Raw genomic sequence first — 27,986 nt, 5'->3', positions numbered from 1 at the left:
CTGTCCCCCCAGGATCTGTCACCGGTACCTCCACTCTTCCCCCACTGAGATTTTTCCAAACGGTATCCCCGTGCCCTCCTCATCTCCCATCACTCTGGTCCAAGGGGTCCCAGAGATTTTTCTTTTTTTTTTTGCTCTTCTACTGTCCTCTCATCACCTCCCTCCTGGTCTTCTTCTTACCTGGCCTCCTGCAGGGTCACATAACTCTGAAGGCAGCTACCTACCTGCACCTTTTGACTCCTCGAAGGTTTTCTTGGGACACGGCTCAAGATGCCAGAGCCCACAAAGAAAGGTAGGAATGTTTATCGTAAAGATGGGAATATAATGTTGCCTCTAGCAGTAACAACAAACCATGTAACAACCACCACAAAAGATCCAAAAATAACCTTTCTGCACTGACTAATTGTATTAATTGATGGCAAACATTCCAGTTTTTATACTTTTGGCTGATTAGAATTCAACAGTTCTGTTATTATTCCATGAGTGATGGTTTGCTGTCTTTGTTTGAGGGGAGTAAAGTCAGAAATCTCCATCGTTTTAAAGCTCATCTGCCAGCTTCATCATAGGAATCCTCAAAGTGACTTTCGCAGTGGTATTGTATTACTGATGCATGCGTTTCGACCATCCCAGAGGGCAGGAGAAGATTTGAGGTTTATGGGCAGATACTATTGTTGCCAGAGGGGGTTGGCACACTGGATTGTTCCCAGTGATCCGGCTGGAGAAAGACACGACGATGAGTCGTAGATAAGGAATGTTGATGAGTGCCTTGTCGGACAAGAGTAAAGACCTGTGGAGGATGATGTGATGTGTCATGAACTGAGTGTTTGATTTGTGTTTGTCTTCTGTATGATTGATGGGATCCTTTAAACCTTCCACCTGCCGAAAAGTCAGCTTCATGTTCAACATAAAGCATGCCTTGTCCCACCCCTCATGTTGGATCTCTCCTCCACACCATAGCTTCACTCATCTGTACCACCGTGTCCATCAACATTCCCCTTCTAATCCGCCCATGTCTGTCATTACGATATGGTATTACCCCCACCCTCCCCATTAGCTCGGCTCGTTGGGGGTCTGCTGTCAACCCAGACATGACCATGTAGAGAAAATGGAACATTTTGTTGGGATCTTGGATGCCTTCCTAATGAGCGCTGATACAAGTTGTTTATATACTCATTATCCTCCAGCGGTCCACTGATCTGTCTTGGCAGTTCCGGACACACTCAACATGATATGCGCATGGAAACAATAATCCCTACATGAGACATCTATTTCTTGTATGTCTGTCTCGGACGAGGCGACGCTGTTGCATTAACCTAGCAGGTTTTTATTTCAGCCTTTTGTCGGGTTTTCGGTTCCCTGTCCAAACAGAAGGATGCCGAACAATTTGCAAGTCGTGAATTCCCTCGAGGCAGAATTGTGATTTCAGGCTACATCGTTTTATTTCCTGAATAGGTTGACTTTCCTGTGCCTTTCGAAAAGCTGGACATTTCCGAGATTTCTACAATTCTACAATTCACTTAGCAGACGCTTTTATCCAAAGCGACGTACATCAGAGAGTAAGTACAACAAAAGCAAGGGTCTAGAAAAAAAGGGAACAATGTCAGTAAGAGCAAACGATCAGCTTTGAGTCTGATTGGACACACAGGTGCTGACAGGAAGTGACCAGAGGCAAAGCACAACATTGAGGGCAGTTCTTGAGAGCTCTAATCAGTATAGAAACCATCTTATAAGTCGTCGTTATCAAACAAAAACCATCGTCATTACCATCATCATCATCAATAATATCGAGACCAGGAAAGCTATTTTACTGGCAATGTTATGGCGAGGAAGATAAACCTCGCAAACTCCCAAAATCCCATTCTGAACATTTAAATGTTATCCCAATATTTTGTTGGAACATTTGTGGTCAAAAAGAGTAGAAGTTCACACCAGTTTCTGAAATAATGTGAAGCCCAGCTTGAGCTTTATCAATATGCCCTTTAGTACTGTTGATGGTGCCCCCAAAGTAATCATACAATGCCATAAACATCCATGAGCCCCTGAGAGACAAAGCTGAGGGGAATAAGAGGCAGCAGATTCCAGTCCGCTACATAAATAGCTCCGTAGCCCAGAGCAGCAGATAAATGAGGGTAGAAAAGTATTGTTCTTAAAATGAGTCTGAACAGCTGAAGAGAAGGAGGCCAGCTCTGTTGTTTTAGACACCCCACTCTCAAGCCTTCAAAAAAGTTCCAACCAGAGATGACGGGGCCTGGCAGAGTCGCCCGCAGATCTTTTGGGACTTGGATTCTTGTCCCTGGAATAGTTCAGAATGAGCGCACTTTTAATCCCCATCCCTTGTTCCCCGCCATCTCCCTACACAGCCGCCCAAATCCTCCCGCCTCTCCCTGTGCCGCGCGCCAAAACAGACATCTCTCCCCGCCACCCCTCACCTCATGATGGATCAGACACCCGTCCATTAAACCTCTGACCCTCTGCCCTCCGCCTTACAGTACTGTCCTCACTGCTACTCAGTTTGTCTTCACCTCATGATATTCACTGTCACTAAGACCCATCACTCTCCCTCGGCTCTGTCCTCTATAGGCTTTAAGTTACACAATACCCCCTCATAAATTGGAGCCATGGTCAGACACAGGGGGAAGGCCTGTCAGCTGGTAATTGGCAAGGCAACCAAGTACAGCTCTCCCCTTACATCAGACACTTAAGGCTGTATGGAAGTTCCTTGTTAAAGTCCTTGTCTGACCAGAACAACCATAACCAAGAGGTCAGATAAAAATAAGGAACCATAACAACAGCATCATTAATGAAGGCTTATGTTTATTAAAGCAATAAAGATCTATATAAGGAAAATGAAGCTGCCGGCAGATTGGCTCACACTGAAGTCTGAATGAGCCCTTCTGTCTGCACGCCAGCAGAGGCAACAGCTGAAAATACCTGCAACCCTGTCAGCTGCACTGGGAGTCCTCAGAGGTAAAACAAAACCCTTTCTCCAGTCTCATTATCTCCATGTTGATGAGACAGAGATGCAATTCTCGGGCCGATGATGTGGCACTACAGGACTGTGGCCAATGGCGCATTGTTCTGAAGTGAGGTGGGAGTGGGGCTAAATTTGACAGAGAATGCTCAGAGGGAATCACTACGAATAGAGTTATCTGAAGGTAAGAAGCAATGGGAGATTAGGGCTGTTTAAAACTCTGCAAAGTCAAATGGACAGGTGGGAAATTAGAGCTGCAGTATTCATAGATTGGTTGCAAACAGCTGGCAGTGATAAACTGAGGATTCACGATTCTCTAAATGTAAAAATGTTTAAGAAGCAACTTTTAGGCTCAGGCTATAGACCATTGACTGTATATTAAGATGGACATTGTGTCTCCTTCTGTACAAAAGTGAAGCCATAATACCCTGCAGCAGGCTCTGACATATGCTGGTGACATACTGTGGAATCAAAAGTTTTAAAAAACCCAACACAATAACCCCCTAACAGCGTATAACAACGACGTCTTATAACTTACCGAATCTCTTATTTAACTCAGATCTGACGAAGAAACCCAAACATTTTCCGTCTCACTCTCCTCAAGGGAATTCTCTTTGTGATAATTGTATACATTGCAAATCCCTGATCAGAGGCAATCATTTCACACATCCAAAATTTAAAGTAGGACATTAAGGTTAGAGGTCGGATTACCTGTAATAGAATCATGATGACAAATCATCAGTGGCCAGACTCATCAACGGTAATAATCGCAGCATGAGCGACTTGAATTACATGGGTACAGAAGTAGTTAATATGCATCGTAGAGGTGGGGACAGGGACAAAATCCTTCTGCAGACACAGAATTATTGGATCCATTCTTTGAGTAACCTCATTCCCAATGGTTTAAATGACGAGATTTAATTTATCTGTTTCCTATCAACTGATTGTTATTGTTGTCCCCATTTTTTTCTGCTGAATTTTTGTTTCTCTTGTCTCTTTGTTTGATTTATTCCCGGAGGTACCTCTGCATATAAATTGGCACGATAATAACTTTTTTTTCCATGTCAGAATCTGGGTTTGACAAAAATGTATTTTGCGTGTCTGTTAGCGTTATAGTCTGGCACATGTCCCATCTCTTAACATGGAGGAGGCAGCGTTTATGTGACCAATACTGCAGCCAGTCAGCAGGGGGACCTACAACTAATTTGGCTTCCCTCCAGGACGACTGTTGCTCCGTCTCTCCTCGCGTACTCTCCGTGGTTTAGACTAGTAGATAATCCCTGTATTTGTTGTTTTTCCTATTCTCATTCTTCTCACACATGCAAAACCCCAAATTAGTAGTTGACTTAAGTTGTACCACTCCAGCAGAGTTTGGTTTCATGTACCAAATACGGAGAGATATTGGACAATCTAGTTGCTTTATAAACACCAAATCGCTTCTGTGTGAATTCTGTACATTCAATCGCCATTACCAGGGTACGTGTGTTAAAGTCTAATGATGGATTTAGTTTTCTGACATGAAACATCCCATTTCCTTAAGCATGACCCAACCACTTGCTTGAGTTGGGCTGTAGCAACTGCCACGTTATGACTCTCATGACTCCCGTGCTCCACTAACCCACTGATAACAAAATAAGTGTCATATTTTCACCTCTGTCATTGCATGCAAAGAGTCATATGGATGCTTTGATCTGCTGAGGCCCTGCATTGAGTCTTGTTACAGGTTCAAGACACGTTTCTTCCTAACATTGGTTAAGTCTGGACGAGGCAAAGGGCAAACAAATGGTGTTTCATGGGGGCCTTCGTCATAATCAGTTAAGACTACATGGTGTCTGGGAACGAGGAGCCGATCATCCCACTCAAAGATGATACGGCTTAGCTGAGAATGGACATCAATGAAGAAGTCAATGTGCACAAACACAAAGAAATGTTTGTTTAGCTGATTAAATGCAGGACATGCAACCTCATAATGATAAACAGTGATGTGCTTTTGTCTCTGTTTTTTTTTTAGATGAGACGCCAAACGGCCAGCCAGAAGGTGAGTGGACGACTTTACACATCTTACCTACACCTGTCGAGCAGATCAGAGCTGCTCAATGTCTGCACAAGAGCAGACATTCATGTGTCAAAATTGATCTTGAAAACAAGGGCAGTATAGTATGTGAGAAGAAACCAACATGGTCGTCTTCAGGAAGAGAATACCTCTGTGCACAAAGCATGTTTGCACTGCGGTTCACAGGTTAAAGCCGAGCATGTCTACACATGTAATGTGCAGTTACAACTCTGAACTCGGCGTCAATGCGCAAACACAGTGTCACAGCAGTGTAAACGTGGAGCCAATAGTCGGCAGTATGGACATGCTGCCATGCTCTAGAGCGATCTGTAGTGAAGACCAAGCTGTCAGCATCTCTGACATTCCTCTAGCCAGCCAGCTGATCCCCCTCTGTTGGTTCAGCTGACGCCTCGGCCGCCCTGGTCGCCCCATGTGAGCAAGGTGCTGGCATGCAATTGGCTTTTTGCCGGGGCTGGGGTTTGACCTTGGAGCGGCAGCATCTTGAGGCTCCGACATGGCCAGGGGGGCGGTGTCAGCTTTTTTAAGGGTTTAACTGGAAACAGTCGTATTGAAAACTATGGCTTGTGAGAGAAAATCATTCTTCTGATTTTTACGGAGATGCCGGTCACATTTTGGTGGTAGCTTAGGACAGTGGTGTACTAGCTCATTAATAACAGCATTATCTCCAGAGTTAGGCAGGTAAGTAAAAAAAAAATGTAACCCATCACACATGACACTTTACTTACAAAACAAGTATTTAGGTGTTCAGCCCAAATCACAAAAGGAACAACACAAGTTTCATTAAGTACATGTTGAAAAGGAAAGCAGTTAAGGTACTGAGTCAGTACATTGACATGAAGGTAAGAAATTGATTTATTGTGTTAGTCCAACTAAAACTGGACTATTGAAACACATGTAGAACACCTTGGCCAGGTCTGATTAAGGTGTTTACGGAATAGATCAACCGGGGGAAGGTCCAACCATAGCTAGCTTAAAGGACGCATATTGCCAATTACAGCAGTGGAGTCAGATATACTTCTATCAATACATCTATTCCCCCCCTTTGCTTTTATACTGGGGTACGGACAGTCGTCCAATTAAAAGACCTTCTCAGTCTATAACCGTAGCTCGACTTAACTGTGCATGTAAACGTACTGACTGACAATCTTTAAAGAATTAACTGATTAAATAAAATCTGGACAGCAAACAACCCGGTCTCACAAAAAAAGTCTAAGTAACAGCATTATCCAACACCTGTCATGACAAAATAAGCATAATACAATTTAATTGCATCGAGTACTTGCATTACACGATCCGGTAAAGCCATTTTCAGTGCAATTTCGATGCCGATGCAAGCAGAAAAGTTCAATACTTTAGGTGAGAAATTGACTGCCAAACAATTGACTGACAATGCACGACACTTTCAGCAAGTGTTGCGGTGGTGCCCCGACAATCAACATAGAAAATCCTACTTGTTGATGCCTAAGTACCCACAGTGAAAGCACCACAACGCCTTGATGGAAGTAAAAAGTACGAGGTGACATCTGGCCTTGGTACTATTTTATGTTAGTGTGCAATTCTAATCTTGACATATTAACAGCACATTTGTTCAGTGAATAGCACTACACTACAGTACAGTAGAGTACAGTACAGGATGTCTTTGTTGTATGAAATCAGAGTATCTTCTGAAAAATATGATATCTTCTGATAATGTGTGAATTGGAGGAGGTGAGTGAGTCTCTGTTGTACGAGTTAAAACCTGTTCGTGTGTGTTTCATGTGCGTTTGTTTGAGTGCGAGATCGAGAGAGGCATTGCATATGCAGAAGCTTTGTGCTTTTTAAAAAAAGCAGCTGTTCCATCCACAACTATATTTGTCACTTGCTCAGAGAGTGTTGCCCCAGACAGTAATGGTGTCCTGCCCCTCCCCGAGATTTCCCTGGAGGTTTCTCCACCCCCAGGTGGGTAACCCCCCTCCCACACTTGGGTCAGAATGTTTCACTCTTTTGCACATCAAACTCAAATCACGTGTTCGTTTGGTGTGTGCTGACACAATTTTTTTTTTTTACTTAATTCACTCGGCCTGAAACTGCACTTTTCTTGCACAGGTATGATTCCAAATCACACTGTATGTATGCTCACACAAAATAAAGTTAAGGTTAATAAGGTTAGCTTTTAGGCAAACACACCGCTACAGTGCACACATCCCCATGCCTGCATTGTTTAACATGCATTTGCCTAAGGACTAGGAGCTGTAACTAACTTCTGCTGTGGCTTTCATTGTATTTGTGTAACTATTGAATCATCATTCAGGAGGCTATAGAGGTATTAAGGAAGTTGGGTTTTCACTGACTCTGTTGCATGTAATGAAAGGCCATCTGTCTAAATTGAACTCTGCAAGAAATCAGATCAATTCATACTTGCTGAGTCGGGACATCCCTGCCTCCTTAAGAACTTCACTGTATAGATATGCAATGATCAGATAGATGCTGAATTGATGCACATGCCCAAAGCATGGAACTGTCCATCAAAATGAAAATGGCACAAATGGGCTTTTTCAAAATATTATTCCTTATTTAAATGTCACCAATCAGCATTGTGGCTATCTGGTCATTTCGCTATTTATACATGCCCAGTTTGCGCAAGCATTGTCTTGCAAGGCTGTTGTGCTTGATGCTTGCTGCTCCAGCCTGGCGCTTTGTCTGCTGTACAGAAGCAGTAGCAGAGGGGCAAGAGCCAGTAGAGACTGATGGGACGCAACCAGAGCATGCAGAGCCTGCAGAGCCTGAGCCAGTTCAGGCTGTGGCGGCTCAGGAGCCCGGTCCGGCTGAGAACGGCTCAAATCAGCCACAGCCTGTCGAGGTTGGGGTGAAAGAGCAAGCAGAGTCCGGTAACACTACTGAAAAGGGAGAGGGCCCTTGCTCTCCCCGACCTCCTGGTAAGTATGTCTTTTAAACATGAATCGGTCCCATGTCTCTCTGACGATGCACGCTTACCCCTTTGGTTTTTTAAAATGCTACTGAAACAAGCCCTGATCGTCCTACAAGTCGTTTTCATGGCTCAGCAGCATGGCAGAAAACTTAATTTTTTATCTGAAATAGTGATATTTCTGAGTTGAAACCTCAAACATTATTTACATCTCTGCTAAGGTGCTATGGACTCCAATTATTAGTTGAAGCCATGCATTGATGTTTTTCTCTGTCTTTGCTTGTTCGGCTTAATTTGCATGCAGGCGTCAAAGAAAAAAAAAACTACTTGCACCTTTGGATATTATGATGCAGCCTTCAGACATCCAAAGGAATAAGAACTAATATGGACTAATAGATGGAAGTACTCATTAGATTCTGAAATGGCAATCTGACAGTGATGCAAAGTGTTAGCAAGGTGAGTCGGCAAACTAAATTCTTCATCCAATAATTCAGAAACAATGAATGTGAAAGGCAAAAAGAAAAACACACACATTACGCTTGATAGCTACGCTGGCTTGCTCATGAGCATCTCCTGCAAATACGAGTTGCAAGCTGCTAATGAAGTTGGATTTTATGTTACACCAGTGTGTGTATGAAGACAAGTGAGCTTGTGCTTTTGTTTCTGCAGCTTGAGAAGCTTGCGCCATGTGAGCATAAAGCCTTCATGACCCCACACTTTTAATCAACCAGACATACGGTATTCAAGGTCTTACAGAGCGCAAAGTCAACGATTTTGATCTCATTCCTCAAATCTAAAAGCTGCATGTCATGTTCCATTCATTCAAGTCTTGTCCAGCATGTGTTCGACGGCCTTGTCGGCCTGCCAGTCTTGTGTCTTGTTGGCCTTGCCAGTGGAGCTTTTTGATAGGTGGGTCTATTTGTCAATGACGCCTTTATTCCAGATGAGGATGATGCTGCAGCCACTACCCCATCCCCAACACCCCGACCAGGTTGGTATCCATAACAACCCTCACTACTTTCCTAATGTATTCCTCTTCACACCACCCATTGAGGACAGTTCATCATGAGTCTGGTCTGACTTAACTCCAATGGCCTCCTTAGTGTTTTGAAAGGTTGCTAAAGTACTCTTGAGCTAAAAGTACGGCAAATTGATGGTTGGTCATTGTGGTGTTAATACGAGATCGAAGAATTGTAAAATATAGCGTTTTATTCATTTGTCAATTAAGCTCTTTGGTTTGTAATGTGGATTTGAAGTTCACAGAATGATAAGGCTAAGCTAACTAACCCTCTGCATTTAATACTAATGCTAAGCTAGGCTAAATGCTGTCACCACTGTTTCTGAACATAAACATTTGCTCTTCTAATTTAGATCTGAGTATGACAGCAAATTGGTGAATTTACCCAAAATGTCAGAGTATCTTCAGTTATTTTATTTTTATCCTTATTTCCCTGCATTTGATCATTTGACTCTATAAAAGACCAAGCCATAAAAAAAAGTAGTTGTTTCCTTAATAACCTCAATCTTAATTGTTCTTTTTTCACAGAAGAGGCCAATACACTCAAGAAACTCTCAATTGAGCTGCCTAGTAAGATCCCTCCGTTAAATCCTACCACCATTTTAAAACCAAACCAGTAGTTTACTCGAAATTACAAAAAAAAAGGACCGTCTGAATGTAGAAAACATGTTGAAGACATGTTTATTTCTCGATTTTTTTTTTGTGTGTTTTTAGAAGTTAGCTTTTCAATAGAAGAAAATTACAATGTTCAAATTATCCATGCTAACATACTAGCATACACCATGCCATACAATACATCTTGATGCTTGTTAGACTTGCTAGACTGGGGTTAGACCAAAGACTGTGTATTAAAATGGACGGCGCTGGTGGTGCATTGGTTAGTGTGCGCGCCCTGTGTATGGAGGCTGTAGTCCTCAAAGCGGACGGTTCAGGTTCGAATCCAGCCTGTGGCTCCTTTCCCGCATGTCATTCCCCACTCTCTCTCTCCCTGATTTCCAACTCTATCCACTGTCCTATCTCTCCATTAAAGGCAAAAGAAAAGCCCAAAAATAAATCTTGGAATGGACGGAGAAACAGCTGCCTGTGAGTGAGGCCAAAATATTTTGAGCGAATGTAACGACATGATCAACAGCTCTGTTGACAATAGAGGACGAAAGGTGAGAGAAAACAAAATTAAATCTATCATTATATATATATTATATTATAATTTTCCGAAACGTTGAGTTTCTGTTCCAAACCAACACCTGAATTTGTCCTGCTGTTGACTATACCGACCTAAGGGATATTTGACGTTTAAGCGGTAATAATGTGTACGTCATTTAGCGGAAACGTTAATTTAGCGGTTCCAACAGCCATATATGAGCACCTGTCCCGCAATCTTTTGGCTTCACTTTTGTACAACAAAGGAGAAAGAGGGGGGCTGTCCATATTAATATACAGTCAATTGGTTACACAATCACGCTTTTTTGTTTTCTGTACACATAAATTATAATTTATGTGGTTACATTTGGAATTCTGATCAGTTATCTGCTCGTCCTAACAGTCATATCAAGTTTAACACACAAAAGAAAAACCATGGCATTTTTAAAAAAAATCAGAACTTGGATTCAGAATTCCTCAAAATATCTGTTGTTGCTTTTACTTTCTATGAGTGTGTGCTTGCTTCAGTGGACTTTACAGTACTATTTTTCACAATATGCTGTAAATTTCTCTCTGTCTTTGTTTAGATGATAGCGTCCCTTTGCCAGAAATGGGGAGAAAGGACTCAGGTAATAAAATAGAAATCTAAAAATGAGACTCATGTGGTAACTATGTTCATTTTTTCATTCAGTCAAGGAGGAATGGCTGAACCAGTTTCCCATTTTTCCGTCATTGCTGGTCAGTAGTTTGTTAGCATAATCCAAATCAATTTATCCCAGGAATATAATCCGCAAGATGAAATCGACGTGTTTATCGGACAAATCATAGCCCTGACCTCTTGTGTCATCCTCACTACACACATGGACAAAATGGGGCTTTCAGAACTCTGATCGCACTTAAGACTGGAGCTCCGGAAAATGAAGAAATGCCCGAAACAAAGAGTTGCTGGAAATGGAAATACCGTGTCCTTTTTGTGTTTCATGTTGTCTTTTTCATGCTTTCCATGTTGCTAAATGCTTAAATTCTGCTGCTGTATGAGTTGTGATTGCTGAATGTGAGAAACTGTGTCAGTGTGTCTGTATTACTCTCCTCTGGTACAGTAAGGCTAAAACATTCAGATCAAAAGTGAAAGGTGGGTGTGCGAATTCCTCAACTGTAATGTTGTTTTTTCTTTCCTGCACAATGAAAATGTAGAGCCCTGTGTCATGTATGTGTTTCTCCTAACTGACCAGTGTGGTCACTGGGAGAGGGCCAGGCCCCCGAGGACCTGGACAAGCCTATTGATACCCCACCACGGTCCACCCTGCTGATAGAGAGTCCCCAGAGCGCCTCTATGCCTGTGGGTGAGTAAACGCAGAACGAGGAGGAGTTAACAGATATATACAGTGACAGTATATATCATATGTGCATAAATGTAAATGTACGGAGCTATAAAGTTGTCCACCGCGTTTTTAACATTAAACATTCAACCAGTTTTCCGCTTTGGAATTTGTTTGTTGATTGTTTGGTAAGAGGTCATCTGGAAAAAGATCCAATAGGACCTAGAAAAATGACTATTGGCTTTCATGTCCAAAATTTGTTTAGAAGCTTGGTGCCACTCTTTCCTTTATAGTAAATACTTAGCTAAATCAAGAGGATGTTAGACTAGCTTAGTTAAGCTGGTTAAGTAAGGTTAGGTAAAGTTGGATTAGGTTTGCGTAAGGGACGACATTAGCCTAGCTCTGGCTAGGAAAGTTACAAAACTCTTTCACCAAAACCTCTAATGGTCACAAACTAACAAAGCATATCCCATTACCTCACTTTAAAACCACACTTTGTTTTTATGCTTCAGTTTTGTCGATAAAAAAAGATGCATTAAAATGTACGCTTTACTGCTGTAAGTATGGAAAATATCAGGAGAGAGCCAAGCTAGCTATTTTACCACCTTATACAGTCTTTAAACTAAAGGTACTAGCCTTATCTGCACTCTCGGTTTTAGAGGGCAGTATTGATCTTCCAATCTAAATCTGCAATGAAGACAATCAGCAAATTCCATGAAATGTTTGATAAGAAAAGTCTAAGAACAGCAGTAGATTAACCATATCAAAATACATGTAAAGGCCGTTTATACAATAAAGAATGTGCATGTGTGTTTACTAACCAAATGTGGTGTAGAGTTAATAGTTGATTGATGGGACTTTTGGACTGTTTGATTTAAGGTGGAGATATATCCTTTGTTGCCAAGGTGGAGGCTAAAGATCTCCTCCGCAAACCAACTGTCAAGTGGTTTAAAGGAAAATGGATGGATCTGGCCAGCAAGACAGGAAAGCACTTACAGCTGAAAGAGACCTTTGACCGCCAGACCAAGGTATCGTCCAGCTAAGCACCCAACCGTCCCAGCCCCCCCTATACCTGCCTGAGCAACAACTAACAGTTACATGCTTATGGCGGTTTTATATCCATACTTGTGTATCATCCCCTGGTAGATCCACACATTTGAGATGCATATCATCAAAGCCAAAGAAAACTATGCTGGAAACTACAGGTGTGAAGTCACCTACAAGGACAAGTTTGACAGCTGTTCCTTTGACTTGGAAGTGAAAGGTTTGTTGAAATTGCCGAAGTGCGTTCGATTCATTCCAATATCGCCACAGAATACAGAGCGTATGTGTGTTGTTACTGTCTTACAGAGGCTGAAACCGGCTCACAGAATATTGATATTCGATCGGCTTTCAAAAGAAGGTAAAGAAAGGAGTGTGTGCTGCAGACATGTTGATATTGCGAAGGAGTCAGCAATATATGAATTCAGTATGCAGCAGTACAGTATTTCCTATTTTCCCATCAGCTAAAAAATGTTTGGACGTCAGAACTTAGGATCTCTGACGAATTTTTGATACTAATAAAAGATTAAGTGGAACAAATAAAAGTGCAATAAACATTTAATCTTGGAGCTATAGCACAGTAAGTGTGACAAGATGGTTGTGATAATGTCATTAACCTTTTTTTGAAGGTAATTACAAATCAACCAACCGACTCAATCTGTAATCAAAGGCCAACTCTTGCCTTTTAAATCCCCCAACAATGTGTCCAGGTAGCAATGCAAAGCATCCCGGTTCATCAACGTTGCTGCTTAGTAATGTTGCTTCAACATTACTACGGCAATATTGCCTGGGACCTCTCGTGAAGTGTCTTACACAAAACACCTTGTTTTGAGTTTTTATCTGGAAAAGACAAAAAAAAAAAAATGGAAGGGAACTTGTGTAAGAACCAATCGTGTGTTAGCTTAAAGCTAATCAAACGATTGACTTCTGAGCATTTGCTTTGTGTTGCTCTATTAGCATTGTTTCATAGTGTAACTGTTTTACATCTGATTGAATCTTTATTAATCTCTCCTTGTTAACAACAGCAGTGAAGGACAAGAAGATGCAGGAGAGCTTGACTTTAGTGGTCTCCTTAAACATAGGTGAGAATCACATCCCCACCCTGAGTGGATTTTTGTCCTTTTCAGTATTTTTAAGCTCATTTTTGGATGTGCTTCTTTTCTAATTCTTTCAGATATTCTGAACTCTTCATTGTAGGTTACTGTAAGAGTGAAAAGCAAATACCTAGAGACACAATATTATACCACACCAGAGGTTTTCAGCTCATAGGCTGTACTTTTTTTTTTTTACATTTTAGGTGAATTGGAACCATTTACAGGCACCCAAAATATCCATTAGCATTTTCTGTTTGCAAGTTACATACTCTGGATTTCTTTTAGTCTGATGCTTCTATGGCTTGTTCCAAATTGAATAAACACAACTTTATATGATTGGTATAATGTATTTGTTGCCAGATTTGACAGTATAACTCTATGGAGTGCGAATTTTGCCGAAAGTAGCACCGCCATCGGGCACTTTCTTTGTCTCATGTTTCTGAACTTTTCTCCTAAATCTCCCTGTGCAGTTTGAAAACCTCTGTGCTATACCAAAGCTACCTAGCTAGCTCAAAATAAACACCATTACACATGTTTTAGAGAATACAGTGCAGTGTTTTAGTGGGAGCAAAAATAGTCCTAGGCAGCGACACTGTTCAACAGCTACATTACACATTTACTGTCGGCTTGTCTCTTCTCTCCCCTATATATTCAGAAATCAAAGGTTAGTAGAGAGAAACCAATAGGTTTTTAAACGGTTAGACCTTACTGCGGGTGAGTAATCCTGTAGAATCCCCAGCATGACGTGTAGCTTTAGGAACTGGACGAGCAAGAGTGTTGGCCTACTGTAGTACGGTAACACTTCATTTGAAGGCAGCATTCCTGACTGAACTGTGAGCAAACATTAACGATGAAAATGGGCCTGGAATCGTAAATGGTGAAGTAAAACGGCACCATTACGAGGCACCATTTTGGATCATTAATGACGTGCTCAGGGGCCGTGAAGAAATGATGCTGTAAAATAGTGTTATCGCTGCATTGTCGTTTTATTTCAGTCTAGAAATACAAGGCAAATACAACCATGTTTATTTCAGCTTTCTCTGTAATTGCCTGAAAATAAACACATGAGAAATACAAACACTGAATAGAGTAAAACTTGACGCTATTTACCTCCAACCTTTCTGACATTTTGGAAAAAATGTCTTTCAAAGGAAAGGGCTGACTGAATGTTCTGTATTTACAGTAATGGATACATTCATGTCAAAGGCGACGTGTTTTTAACCGCTTTCTCACAAACCTAACATGTCCGAGAGACATTTTCATTATCTAACATTGTCGGAGCATTTCTGAAGTGATCACTCAAACCAACAACAAAGGGATGGGCCACTTCTGATGAGGAAAATGATGGAAAAATTATTTGTTTTCAGTTTACTGCTAAACTCCTGCATGCTGCATATAAACATTTTAAGAAACTGGATTACTTTTGAACCTGCTTGTGTGATATTTCAGTCGGACATGACAGATCAAACCCTCTTTTCCTGTAACAGTGTCGAAACCATTTCTTCTTCTTCATTCAGCCTCCATTCATCCATCAAAGCATGCAAGAAACGCCAATTATCGACCATTGTTATGGTTTAATGGCAACCCTAAATATTTGAATATTATAACAGTCAGACTTAGTTCAAAGATTTTCTCATAATATCTCTCAGTTTCCTTCCTAATTAAAAACATGTATGAAAGATGTTAGAAATACTCGGTTGATTTAGTTTTAACCAAGTGGCTAACATCAGAACAATAACGATTTACCAGAAGACAATATCTAATGACTTTCAAGACTTTCACATTTTGTTGGCATTTTTAAAAAATCTCTGCAATGGTAGTTAAACCATTATTTTCCGATACCGATAGTCACAGGATATGCTTATATCGGCCGATATTATCGGTTGGTCGATTAATCGGTCGGGTTCTCGTAAATTGTGTTTTATTGAAAAATAACTACTTTGACTAGCTGTCCTTATTCTTGCATAAAGTTTCTGTATCAAACACCTCTAATTAGACACTGGTGACACATAAGCAATAACGTCCACACATGATTAACCCTCTAAGCAAATACTAGGACATTTGGTTTTAACTGATTAGTGCTTCTACTCATTTAGTGTTCATATTTGTCTCCAGAGCTGATGCAAACACACAAGTCTACAGCTCAAAACGCCCATTCCTTTGTGTGACATGTCCTGAGGAATGCACTGCAAGGAAATAGGACACGCAAATCAAATTTCACAAAGAAATGAAAATGAAATATTGACACCTAAATGCGGATTTGCTTAACCTACCAATGGTTCAATAAGTTCCACTTTTTAGAGGTTAATGTGTTGTTCCTCAAGACACGTTGCAAAACCCCCTGTCTATGACTCCTACCCTTACAATGTTCCCTCATACCTGGCACCACTAGGGAGCCAAAACAGGAGGACGAAACACCTGATGTCGATGTGTGGGACATCCTAAAGAACGCTAGACCAGATCAGTATGAGAAGATTGCCTTTATGTACGGCATCACAGATCTGAGGGGTCTGCTGAGGAGGATGAAGAAGATCCCAAAACAGGAGAAGAAAAGCGAAGGTGAATCAGTAGTCGCCAACATTTTTTGATGTGCTACTTAGCAAAAGTTGCATTCTAGGGAAATTTAGAAGGTGAATCTGTGGTCAAATGGGAAATCTTGTCTTTGGTTTTGATGCTTTTCTTTTCAAAGCTTTCGCAAAGAAACTGGAACCAGCATATCAGGTGGACAAAGGTGGAAAGATCCGCTTGGTGGTCGATCTGGCCGACCCGACAGTTGATCTGAAGTGGTACAAGAACGGACAGGAAATCAGACCCAGTCCCAAGTATGTGACTACTTTTTCTTCAGTCCTATTGTCTGTCGTCTCCCCTTCAACACTGCACAAATGAAAATCATTTTAACCCTGAAAATGCGTTTCATTTGTGGTATTGCCATTCTTTACCAGTTGTCTGGTATATTGTGTTTTCATTTTGTCATCAATGAAAAACACAATGGTTCAACATGTTAAAGCTACAAATCATATGCAACATAGACCTATATTTACACAAATGTGCACATAGAAAGTGGCTTAGTGTGACAGTACTTTAATGTATCCATACATCAGGCACACAGTTTAATATTGCTTTCTTTCTCATGTGCAGCCGGTTAAGTCCTCTGAACCATTTCTAATGAACAAACACAATGCTCTCAACTCTAATGTGGCCCAAATCAGTCCCCTACAGTCTCACACAAACATTTCAGGAACACTGTGAACATTTAGGACTTCATAAACATCCCCATAGCTACAGTACATTTGGCTGTAAATGTGGTGTATGATGTAGACTGTTGACTTTAATTGCCATTAACTATTGTATATGTCCTCCTCCGTACAGGAAAAAGGTGGTACCTCCTTCACAGGTCTTTAACTAAGTCTGGCTTTGAAACCAACTAAATAGATGCTAAATGTAAAAATCAAATACAGATAAAGTAAATTATTACTCTTTTCAAAAACAATATGTTATCGTAAAGGTTTAACTTATTTGGGTGGGTTGGATCTACAATGGCTATAAAGGTTATGGGAAGTATTTTTAGTGCAAATCTGAAGCCTTACTGATGCTAAACCGTATACTCATGAATAGACAATGAAAGCAGCTCAACCACAACTTTGGTTCTATGGTTCAGTCCATCAACTTGTCCAAGTTTGTGCAAAAGCAGCAAGAGAGCACCAATAGTCTGCCTTTCCAACATCAACCTATGGACAAAGTAAACCACTGGCTGTTTAAAAAAGGGACATCAATTTCCTTTAGCATTTGGTGGATACCAAAACAACAACAACAAAAAAAAGGATATTTAGCACATTCATCAGGAGGATGGAAACAGGACTTTGTCTTACCTGTATAAATAAGTTTCTCTTTATGTATATTATATATTCATAATATATATAATGTTTTTTTTCTTTTAACACTATATGTGGCGAAAAATGAATTCAAAACAGGTTTAGCTCAGCCACACAATTATAATCATTTTGTCAGTATGCACACCTAGCGTATATAAGGCCATGATAGGGCATCTATGAATCTAAATAGAGTTATTTGCTTTATGATAATAATACCAAATTATGAAACTTTTCGTTTCGTTGACTGGGAAAGAAAAAGAGTATATGTTGTGATAACAATCATGTACTGTTGTAAACTGGATTAGAACTATGTCTTAACCATGAACTGTATATTAAGATGGACAGAGCACCAGTCGTCTAGGAGTCAGCGCCCGTCATGGGGGTATTTTGGCCTCACTTTAGTACAACGGACGTACTGTAGATGGAGACGCCGTTGATATTAATATTCAGTTGAAGGTCTTAACTTACAAACATGCGCTGAAACTTCTGTTCAAAGCCATTCAAAGTTAAAGCCATCTGGGAGGTTATTGCTGTTTTCTGGTTGTGGTCTCCTTTGGCATTCCTGGCCGCAAGGCTTCCTGTAGCGAAGACTTCGCTGTCAAACACACTCTCTCTCTTTCTCTTTTGACCCTATTGTCGACTACATTTACCCCTCTTGGCATGATTTCTCTCTGTCTTTGTCTGTCTGTCATATCATGGTGCTCCTTCCTGTCTGCCATAATCACTTCCTGTACACTCCCTGTGCTCCGGCCCCATTCTGGCTCCTCTGCTGACCTTTAGTCAACGGAAGTAAGTCAACCCATCCAAACAGTCATCTTTTCTCCATGTCAGAGTTTGCTGTGACCCCGCTCCTCTTTCTACTCTGAACCTCGGGTTTTTGAAGTGCTTTTGATGCATGTTGAGTATAATAAGGATAGAGCAATTCTTTATAATATAAAAAGTGAACTGTATGACCTTAAGAATGTGTTTTGGGGTTGTTTTCTATTATCATTCATATCTTAGGACTGCAGTATTTTGACTCATACCTAGCTTTGGTGACCAGTGATGTGACTAATGGACTCCCTGTCTAGGTATATTTTTGAGCATAAAGGCACACAAAGGATAATGGTCATCAACAACTGCTCCGTGAATGACGATGCAGCTTATTCCGTAGCTGCAGGAGACGAGAAATGTGCTACGGAGCTGTTTGTGAAAGGTATCTCGATTTAACTGTTGACCTTTATTTAAATGATAAAGAACTATTTATGACAAAGACGATTTGTTACTGTAGTTCAGCTTCTTCTCCCCCTCTTGTCTTGCAGAGTTGCCAGTTAAGATTGTCAAAGGTGTCGAGCCTGTGAAGACCACGGTTAATGAGAGGATCGAGCTGGAGTGTGAAGTGTCAGAGGAGGGTGCTCAAGTCAAATGGTAAGACTTTAAAGACTCAAAAACCTGCAAGCAAGCAAACTTTGATATCCTCCTAACACACTCTCTTTCCACCTGCAAAATGCATTTTGACTTTGTGTCACTTAGTCAGGAGACAATTACGAACTCGATATGACAAGATAAGAAAAGACAAGATATGGTACGATAGAATCTGGACGATATGAAACAATTGGATGGGATAAATTACGATACTGTAATATGTCACATAATACCACATGAAAAGAGGATGTGATCAAATACAATGTTACTCTACAATACAGACAACAAATTATGGCAGGGTACCATACGATCCGGACAAAATAATATGATATGAAAGATATCAAGGCCACCTAACAAAAGAACCAATAAAATACTTATGATTAGGTACAATACGATGGTCCTTTATGAGTCCAGCAGCAGGGAAATGTTAATGCTTATTAATGTAACAAGGTACCGATTGATGTAATTGATGTAACAACGATATACTTGGGTCTATGTTTAGCTGTTGATAGCCCATTAATACCAACAAAAGGTTGCATTTCAAATGGTTTTTACTCCTTTAGGATGAAGAACGGTGTTGAGGTTCCAACAGGAGTGCGCTCCAGATACCGAGTTAAGAGTGAAGGAACAAAACACTTCTTGGTAATTGATGATGCCTCCAGGGAGGACACTGGGACGTACTCCATCATGGCTTCTGGCGGCACATCTGAGGCTCATGTACAGGTTGACTGTATGTATCGTTCCTGTCTTTTCTCATTATTTCTGCTAGTTTAGGTGCTTTTCAAAAGAATCACTGTTAATTGTTCTACACTGGTCTATACCCTTTCCTAACTCGAAATTAGTGAAACCATTGAAGATCTACCAGGACCTACAGGATATGAAAGTGATGCTGGGTCAACCCCTGAAGCTGCACTGTGAGATTTACCCAGGCAATGTCCCAGGTCGTTGGTACAGGAATGGACAGCTGATCCAGCCCAACGACCGCATCACAATCATACACAGAAATAAGTATGCAACTCCTCTTGAGCTCAAGTTCATCAGAACCAACTACACAGGTGCTAACTAGCGTCATATTGATTTTTCAGGGTCCATCGTCTTGAAATTGAATCCAGCTCCCTTCATGATTCAGGAGATTACACTTTTGTACCTGAGGGATATTCACAGAGCCTCTCAGCAAAAATCCACATCATTGGTACACAATTGATGCTTTCATTTATTAAACCATTTAGACAACATGTAGAATTTCTTAAGTTATGTGATTGAACTTTCTGCAGACCCACCAAGAGTGCACTTGGATAGTTTGAACTTCCCGGACAACATGGTCACCATAGTGGCAGGAAACAAACTACGCTTGGAGATCCCCATCAGTGGAGAGCCAGCACCTAGGGTTGTGTGGATGAAGGGAGAACGGGTGAGCTTCAAATCTTTTAAAAGATTAGTAATGGCAAAAGAGACACATTACCTTCTCACTTCCCTTTTCTGTTTCAGGCTCTCAGGCCAAAGCCCAAGGTTTTTTTTAGTTAAGACAAAAATCTTTAAACATTGGTCACATGTATGCAATGTTGGTTAAAAAAAAGGCTAAACTATGTCTTAAACAGCTGGGCACTGACTGTTTATCCACTGTTGCTCAAACAGGATTAAACTGTCCATTTGTTGGGGACTATTTTCAGCTCTGGATTATGCGCATTTGGTGCTCCATTGAGTATTGCTTATAGTACAACACTGTGGCTCATTCATGCTATATGGTAGACAATAATGTTTTTTTAAGAAAGAAATTGTGTTTTAGTTTTCCTGTGACAATCAGAAAATATTTTGGTCATGTTTAAGCCATGAATCCTATTTTTTCACCCTGTTTGCCATAGGTAATTCTTGAGTCTGGCCATCGAGTCCGAGCTGAAACCTACGGTGACCAGACGAGCCTGACAATTGACATCACAGAGCGGGAGGACTCGGGTAACTACAAGATAGTCCTGCAAAATGAGGCTGGTGAGGCCACAGCCAGTGTCAAAATCAAGGTTGTTGGTAAGTGATCACAAAACACAACAAAAGAACACACTGTAATCTGTTTATAGAATAACAAACATGGTTGTTTTGTGTTGTTTGCAGACATCCCTGACCCTCCAGAGGCTCCACTGGTCCCAGTGGTGGGCGGAGATTGGTGCTCTATGACGTGGGAACCACCAAAATATGATGGAGGTTCACCAATGTTAGGTTACTTCATTGAAAGAAAGAAGAAACAAAGCTCCAGATGGATGAGACTGAACTTTGACCTGATAAAAGAAACATCATTCGAACCCAAGAAGATGATTGAAGGAGTTCCATATGAAGTGCGGATCTTTGCAGTCAATGCCATTGGTGTGTCCAAGCCCAGTGAACCATCCAAAGCCTTTACTCCCCTCGGTGAGTAGCCCAAAAATCTCCATGAGCAGCCACCGACCTGGCCTGTGAACTGTTACTGCCAATACTGTTCAGGAAATCTTTAACAAAGCTTCAGTTTATCAAACAACAACAATAGCGCAGGATATTTCTAAGAATTGACCTCTGATAGTGCGTGTGTGATCTGCCCTTGGTACCCCGGCGACACAGCTGTTCCTCCCTAGACCCCACCATCCCAAGCATTCTGACTGTGACCTCCACTAGACACGCAAGAGCTTTAGAGGATATTAAATATGTCTTTATAATGGCTGCCAAATCATCTGCGGATTAGAGGTTTAGGAGATCAGGTCTGTCAGAGGGTTCAATAGGAGTAAGATATGATTCAGAATACAAGAATAGAAGGCAGGAGCAGGGCCTAATGAGAACTGAAATGGAGATTGATAGCATACGAGTCAGAGAATGAGGCGCCTTGCTCCCATGTTCCTGACTTGCCAAAATGGATGTTTTCCGCTGTGGTTCATACTCCTTGTTGGAGAACAATTGAGTAATGATGATACTACTGATATCTAAAACCTTTATCCCCACTCAGCTGTGACCAGTGAGCCCACCATGCTGGTAGTTGACGATGTCACTGACGACACTGTGACTGTAAAGTGGCGTCCTCCAGAAACCATCGGAGCAGCCGGTCTGGATGGATACTTGGTGGAGTACTGCATAGAGGGAGGTGAGACAATCCCAAATCTTCAAAGCATTGTTACCCAACCTGGGGCCTGTATGTTTGACTAGTGTGGGAGCGCCGTACCGGTACACTGCCTTGGCCCTGGCACGGTTGGAAGAGGGGGGGCTTCAGCACAGTACAAACAGTGACTCTACAAACATATGTATTAAAATGAGTTCATGTTGCCAGGCTTACATTTCACAAGTTGTAACCACTTGAATAATTAAATCCTACAGTCTGAAAAAGATTGTGACAAAGATTTTTAAAGCCCATTCCAAACATTTTAAAATCCAAGTCCAATGAACCTCTAAGATTTATGTCCACAAACATTTTATTTGGATCAGAAACAGACAATGAACATACATTTCATTTAACTAGGTACAAATTCATTGGAGGGGTGTTTTTTCCCCAACAGGTAATGATTGGGTAGTATCCAACAAGGAGCTGACAGAGAAGACCAAGTACACCATTACTGGACTGACTCCAGGGTCTAAAATTTTAGTTCGAGTTAGAGCCATCAACGCTGCTGGACCCAGCCCTCCACGGACCCTTCAGCACGCCGTCTTGGTCAAAGAAGTTATTGGTGAGCTCTAAAAAAAAATGCTGCTAGGATTCTCTGTTCTTATCATTCTTTGAAGCTTTTATGGTTTCTTTGAAGTTGACCATTTACAAGGAAAAAAACGATGCAAAAATGTACTGTTAGATATTTCTCACAAACACATCTTTGCATTCTATCGCCTCCTCAGAACCGCCCAAGATCCGAGTCCCCCGACACTTGAAGCAGACATACACTCGAAGAGTTGGTGAAGCTGTGAACCTCGTAGTGCCATTCATGGTAAAGCAGCCTCTGAATCCATGCTGAATATCTACTGCGTCTCTGAGCAGAATATTAAACTCTTTGGTGATGTATGCAGGGCAAACCAAGGCCGAAGGTCACCTGGCTGAAAGAGGGCAAGCCCATCGAGCCTACACACGTCAGTATCCGCAACACAGACTGTGACAGCATCATCTTCATTCGTAAAGCCGAACGCAGCCACTCTGGAAAGTATGAGATGACTGTGCAGGTTGAGAACCATGTGGACACAGCCATTATTGACATACAGATTGTAGGTAAGTGAACAGATTCTGCTTTCTCAGGGTATCTGTACCTGATATTCTTAAGTTAAAAGTCTTAAATATGTTGCAGTCTTTGGACTTATTGGCTCGTCCGTAGCGTGTTGCAAACTAGCTACAAACCTACAAAGCATCCCCTTAATATTTGACTTGCGTTATTGCTACTTCTAAGTCTTGAAACGATAATAAGACCTAATTGTTTTACTCAAGATCTGTTTTCTGTGTGTTAGACCTACCTGGGCCTCCTCAGTGTGTGACGATTGAAGATGTCTGGGGAGGTAACGTGGCTCTGGTCTGGACTCCTCCAAAAGACAACGGCAACGCCCCAATTACAGGCTACACCATTCAAAAAGCAGACAAAAAGACAATGGTAAAAGATCAGCTTTACAAATGATAAACAAGGAAGTTGGCAAATGATGCATTTTCAATATTGACACACTTCAATTCGCTTTATAGGAATGGTTCACATGCATCGAGCAGTACCATCGCACCTGCATCACCATCACAGAGCTGGTAGTAGGGAACGAGTACTTCTTCAGGATTTACTCAGAGAACATGTGTGGCTTAAGTGAAGCCGCCACCGTAACCAAAAAGAGTGCCCTCATCGTCAAAGAAGGTAACCCTGACTGGTCTGTAACAGCGTGAATGTTTGGTGTTAGCTGTTATCAGTTCTGATGAGGGAAAATGTTTCCAAAGTGAAAACTTTGGAACAAATCACACAGATTTCACAAGTTGAAAATGTCGATTAAGTTCACGTTTCATTTTACTACCATGTCTTTCACAGGTGTTATCTGAAAGGTACTGTCAGTGATGTTTTCCACCCTGAAGTGAGCCTGTATTTACAGTCTCACTTTCAAAGCTAACACGGGTCGGGCAATGACTGACAGGCCTTGAACAGTGGTGTCGTATACTCAGCCGTTGACAAACCAAAACACATTGTCTTTCCCTCATCACATAGGGATTTCCCCACATGATACCGCTCAGCACCAGTATCATGCACAACCCCATTCCTTTACCCTTCCCCCCACAGGCATGCAGTTGAAAACACATGAGTTTAACGACCGCGACTTCAAGGAGGCGCCAAAATTCACTCAGCCGCTGATCAACACTTTTGCCATTGCCGGCTACAACGCTACACTCAATTGTAGCGTCCGTGCCAACCCAAGGGTAGGTAGGAGGACACCAGGTAAAAGTAAAGATTACTCATTAAACAATGCAGGTAAATATACAAATTGACGAGCTTGCATTTTCATGCACCAATTCTCTTCCTTGTATTCCAGAATAACAGTTTAAAGACAGCTTTTTATAAAGAACTGGACTTTTTAATTTTGGCTGTTGATACTGTAAAAATATTGTACTCAGGCAGCTTGATCAAACTTATTTGACAAAGAATTTGTTCAATTTTGGCTCAAAGTATAGCTTTTGAACATCAGTCATAGCTTAGAGAATAATGTCTTGGTTCAATAATGATCAAATATAACTAAGAATAGGAAGTGGATTAGAATCAAATAATTAAATATTTGGCTGAAAGTGGTTCAGCCATTGGTGTTTTAGGCCCTACTTTGGAATATCTACATATCGAACCAGTTATCACATTGAGTAATCATTACTGATAGAATTTCTGGTCAAAAGTATGAATTATGATCCAAGATGCATTAGTTTCAAAAAATGCTTGAAAGGTGTTGACTCCAATATAATAACTAAGAGGGCGTCCCCCCTGCTGGATTACGATCATCATGCAATTTGACGTATCTGTTGTCTGACCACAGCCCAAGGTGATCTGGATGAAGAATAAGATAGCCATCCTTGACGACCCGCGCTACCGTATGTTTAGCAACCAGGGAGTATGTACTCTGGAGATCAGGAAGCCCAGCCCCTATGATGGCGGCATGTACACCTGTAAGGCCATCAATGACCTGGGAGAGGCCCAAGTGGACTGCAAGCTGGAAGTCAAAGGTCAGTGCGGAACAGAAGGCGAGCTCTATGACTGTATCTGGTTTCCCAAAGCCACTGTAGTTTTTGTTTCTCTCAATTTCTTTGGAACCGCTTCTTAGCAGTGTTTCTGCTGAAAGATTAAAAAAAATGGAGAAAAGGGCAAAGTAGACTTTGGGAAACCAACTTTACTGAGGGTTACTGTTGTGTTTGAACTGTGCTACGGTCTACTGAAGGGCTGGCCACATAGGCGGTGGACAAGTAAGTATATGGTTAAGTTTCACCAGCTGTTCATAAATTGACAACTAGCTTATATCTGATGACTTACCAAACTGAGTTGCACCATTAAGACTTATCTAAGAAATATTAGAAATGTAACAATCGGTTACTAAGAATAATCTATAGTCCTTACCAAGCATAAATAATATAACAGGAAGTAACTGTAGCATCATGAGCTGGAAAAGCCTCTAACTGCTTAAAATAACAGCTAAACATTTACATTCAAATGACTTTAGAAACATAAGTACATTTGTGTTTAAATGTCTTTATCTATATCTAACCACACACAATGAAAATGTGTATCGGGATTAGTTGTATAGTTTTCTTAAAAGTTGGAGGGTGAGATATCAGATCATGCTGATTTGTTTAAAACTATGTGGAAAAAAGCATGGGTGGTTTCTTATTTGAGCAATGGTTTGATATTGTCTTGTTTTTTCAAAATTGGCTAAATTTGATTTATTAACAGCTGGTGCAAACGTAAACCACTTTAAGAAAATAGACGAAGAGAAATAGTGACATAATAATCTGTTCATTTGTGTGTGGTGCACATAATATCTGGTGAAAATGTCCCATCACCACCACATGTAAAGTTTTATCCCCCCCCATGTTCAAGCCATCCTGTTCATCATCACAACACGCCACCTCGACACACAGTCTTAACTTTCAGAGCTGTGTTGTTTTTGTGTCGTCTGAAACTGTTTTACACAGATTCCAGTGGCCCCACAGTTAACTCCTCATATAAAAGAGTTCAGTAATATCTCAACTGTATTCCCTGGTACACACATATAACTCCATGTAAACATTTTGTTTACCCCTCTTCTCTTCTCTCTCCCCCAGTCCAAACTCAAGAATTGTGAATGTATGTTCTCATCTAAGGTAAGCTTTCATATGGTTTTGGCATATGAAGCTTATGTCATTCATTATGCATTTTTCAGCCAGCTTGTAACCTCGCTTTCTCAATCGGAAGTTGGCTTTTCTTACTTAGACCCAAATTTGGGAAATCTGGCATTATTAAAACAAGGCTGGCATGACAGCTTCCGCCCAAATTATTCCTCAGTTCTGCTCAGCTGGCTGAATTAAATAATCCTGTGTTGGATGTTGTTTTTGACTGCCACAATGTTTGGTATGGTGTGAATTCAAAGACTACCTCTCATGTAGTTTGTGCCGAAGATAAGGTAAGTAAAACGTTTTGCAAACTTTCTAACCTTTGCTGAGAAATCCAGAGCAGCACTTCTGGAGCCTGGGAACTGAGTGTTATTCTATGTTGACATGACATCTGCAAAGCCTTTTTTTAATGCTGAAGTTAAAAAAAAATGTAAAGCAGCCAAAGCAAAGTGAACTAACACTGAATGTTTCCATGTTGTGTTTGGAGCTCAGGGTTGTGGTGTGAATGTAAAATTGTATCCTGATCCTGATTAGCTGACTGTTTTGGGAAAATGTAATCAAGTAAATATTTTCTGATCATGAGAATGGCCCGGGGAAACACTGCAATATAGTGAATAAAACTCTAAATGATGTCACTTTGCAAAATGTGTTTTGATAGTTCAAGTACATTTACTTATTTTAAGTGAAATTTCAAATGCATGGCTGAATGCTTATTTCACAACTGTTAGCATCTTGAGGATGACTGGGCAGTCCTTTGCTTAATTAATCTTGGGTTTGTGATCAATGTTAGACCTGCATTGTAATCAGTGGAACCTCTGCTTCTGCAAGCTTGAGCAGATTTAGATACAAACTCTTCTTCTTCTTCTTCTCTCCTCATGGCCTCTTGTCTTTGTATTCTCTTTGTTCAAATGATCTCCCTCTTGCTCTGTATCTCCCCTGCTCTTCTTCTTCCTCTCTCCACATCTGCCTCTGCTTCTCCCAACAATATTATGATAAGAGTTTTTTTTTTCTCTTGCCCCTTAGGAGGCTTCACCTTTTATGAACTCATGCAACGCGGAGTGCCCCTCCACCTGATTGACAAGTACATCAACGAGCATAAGATTGTCGAGCAGGAGAAGTAAAATTGGACAGAACGCAATGAGACACTTTAGTTTTGCAGACATCTGATGCCACGAGTGACCTTTTTCTGTCACCTACGGAGGTCGCTGGCCTGAAGACGGATTGGGGGGGGGGGGATGGCGGGAAGGGTTGTACTGCTCCGTGGTGTGGCATGCTGTGTGCAGTTTTAGAGCTAGCTACCAAAAAAAAAACAAATCCTCTTCTTTGTCACCCACTTGTGTTTTAAAGACTGTTTCAGCTCAGAAGCATGTCAGCAGTGTTTTGGTTCTGTCTTTATTGAGTACATGTAGTATTTTAAAAAAACAAACATATAACAGTGACACACACGTACAGTATTTACATGTTTATAGTTGGGGCTGTCTGTTAAAAGTGATGTTTTATTTCTGGGTTATAAAAGAGAAAAAGGGAATGTGTAAACTAAAGTTTGGTGTTTGTAAGGTGTGTAAGAACTTATTAATGGCAAAAAAAGGGAAACAAGCACAGATATATGTTGGATAAGTGAATGTGTAAAACCCTTCAAAGATAATTCACATTAACATTTGTTCATTTCGACAGTTTTTCTGTGAAGGTATTCAGTGTCTAAAAAGTGAGGGATGTAGATTGTAGAGCATGACAAACTAAGCTTTTTGGATTCATGTTGGACTTGAAGTTTCATAAATCATGCGCATGCCTTAGTAATCATCACCCATGAACAATAAAATTAATGTACAAAAAAATTGCACTCTA

At 41.0% G+C, this 27,986-nt stretch overlaps 1 protein-coding gene across 17 annotated transcripts; it reads left to right on the top strand.

Moving 5' to 3' along the window:
• The first annotated feature begins 10 nt into the window (after nucleotides 1-10).
• Nucleotides 11-27,986, top strand: mybpc1 (myosin binding protein C1). 17 transcript variants are annotated; one of them, XM_061029585.1, is made up of 33 exons: nucleotides 11-292; nucleotides 4,983-5,009; nucleotides 6,912-6,983; nucleotides 7,736-7,960; nucleotides 8,894-8,941; nucleotides 9,497-9,538; nucleotides 10,696-10,737; nucleotides 11,341-11,451; nucleotides 12,307-12,455; nucleotides 12,574-12,691; nucleotides 12,778-12,829; nucleotides 13,494-13,550; nucleotides 15,955-16,121; nucleotides 16,252-16,384; nucleotides 18,215-18,223; nucleotides 18,505-18,629; nucleotides 18,736-18,841; nucleotides 19,402-19,568; nucleotides 19,681-19,846; nucleotides 19,924-20,030; nucleotides 20,113-20,249; nucleotides 20,701-20,860; nucleotides 20,945-21,238; nucleotides 21,804-21,938; nucleotides 22,348-22,515; nucleotides 22,679-22,767; nucleotides 22,847-23,042; nucleotides 23,276-23,415; nucleotides 23,502-23,661; nucleotides 24,004-24,212; nucleotides 24,815-25,001; nucleotides 26,094-26,132; nucleotides 27,165-27,986. In XM_061029585.1, exons 1-32 carry the CDS (start codon nucleotides 271-273, stop codon nucleotides 26,111-26,113), a joined length of 3,840 nt encoding a protein of 1,279 aa, XP_060885568.1. In that variant the 5' UTR covers nucleotides 11-270; the 3' UTR covers nucleotides 26,114-26,132; nucleotides 27,165-27,986. The 17 variants fall into 17 exon arrangements, with proteins under 17 accessions (XP_060885568.1, XP_060885562.1, XP_060885567.1 ...); XM_061029579.1 differs by lacking the exon at nucleotides 26,094-26,132; XM_061029583.1 differs by lacking the exon at nucleotides 26,094-26,132 and having other exon boundaries at nucleotides 12-292; nucleotides 24,076-24,212.

This window comes from Labrus mixtus, chromosome 22 (assembly GCF_963584025.1).
Source record: "Labrus mixtus chromosome 22, fLabMix1.1, whole genome shotgun sequence".
In the NCBI taxonomy this organism is placed as follows: domain Eukaryota; kingdom Metazoa; phylum Chordata; class Actinopteri; order Labriformes; family Labridae; genus Labrus; species Labrus mixtus.
This window is presented reverse-complemented; position numbering and strand designations above follow the sequence as displayed.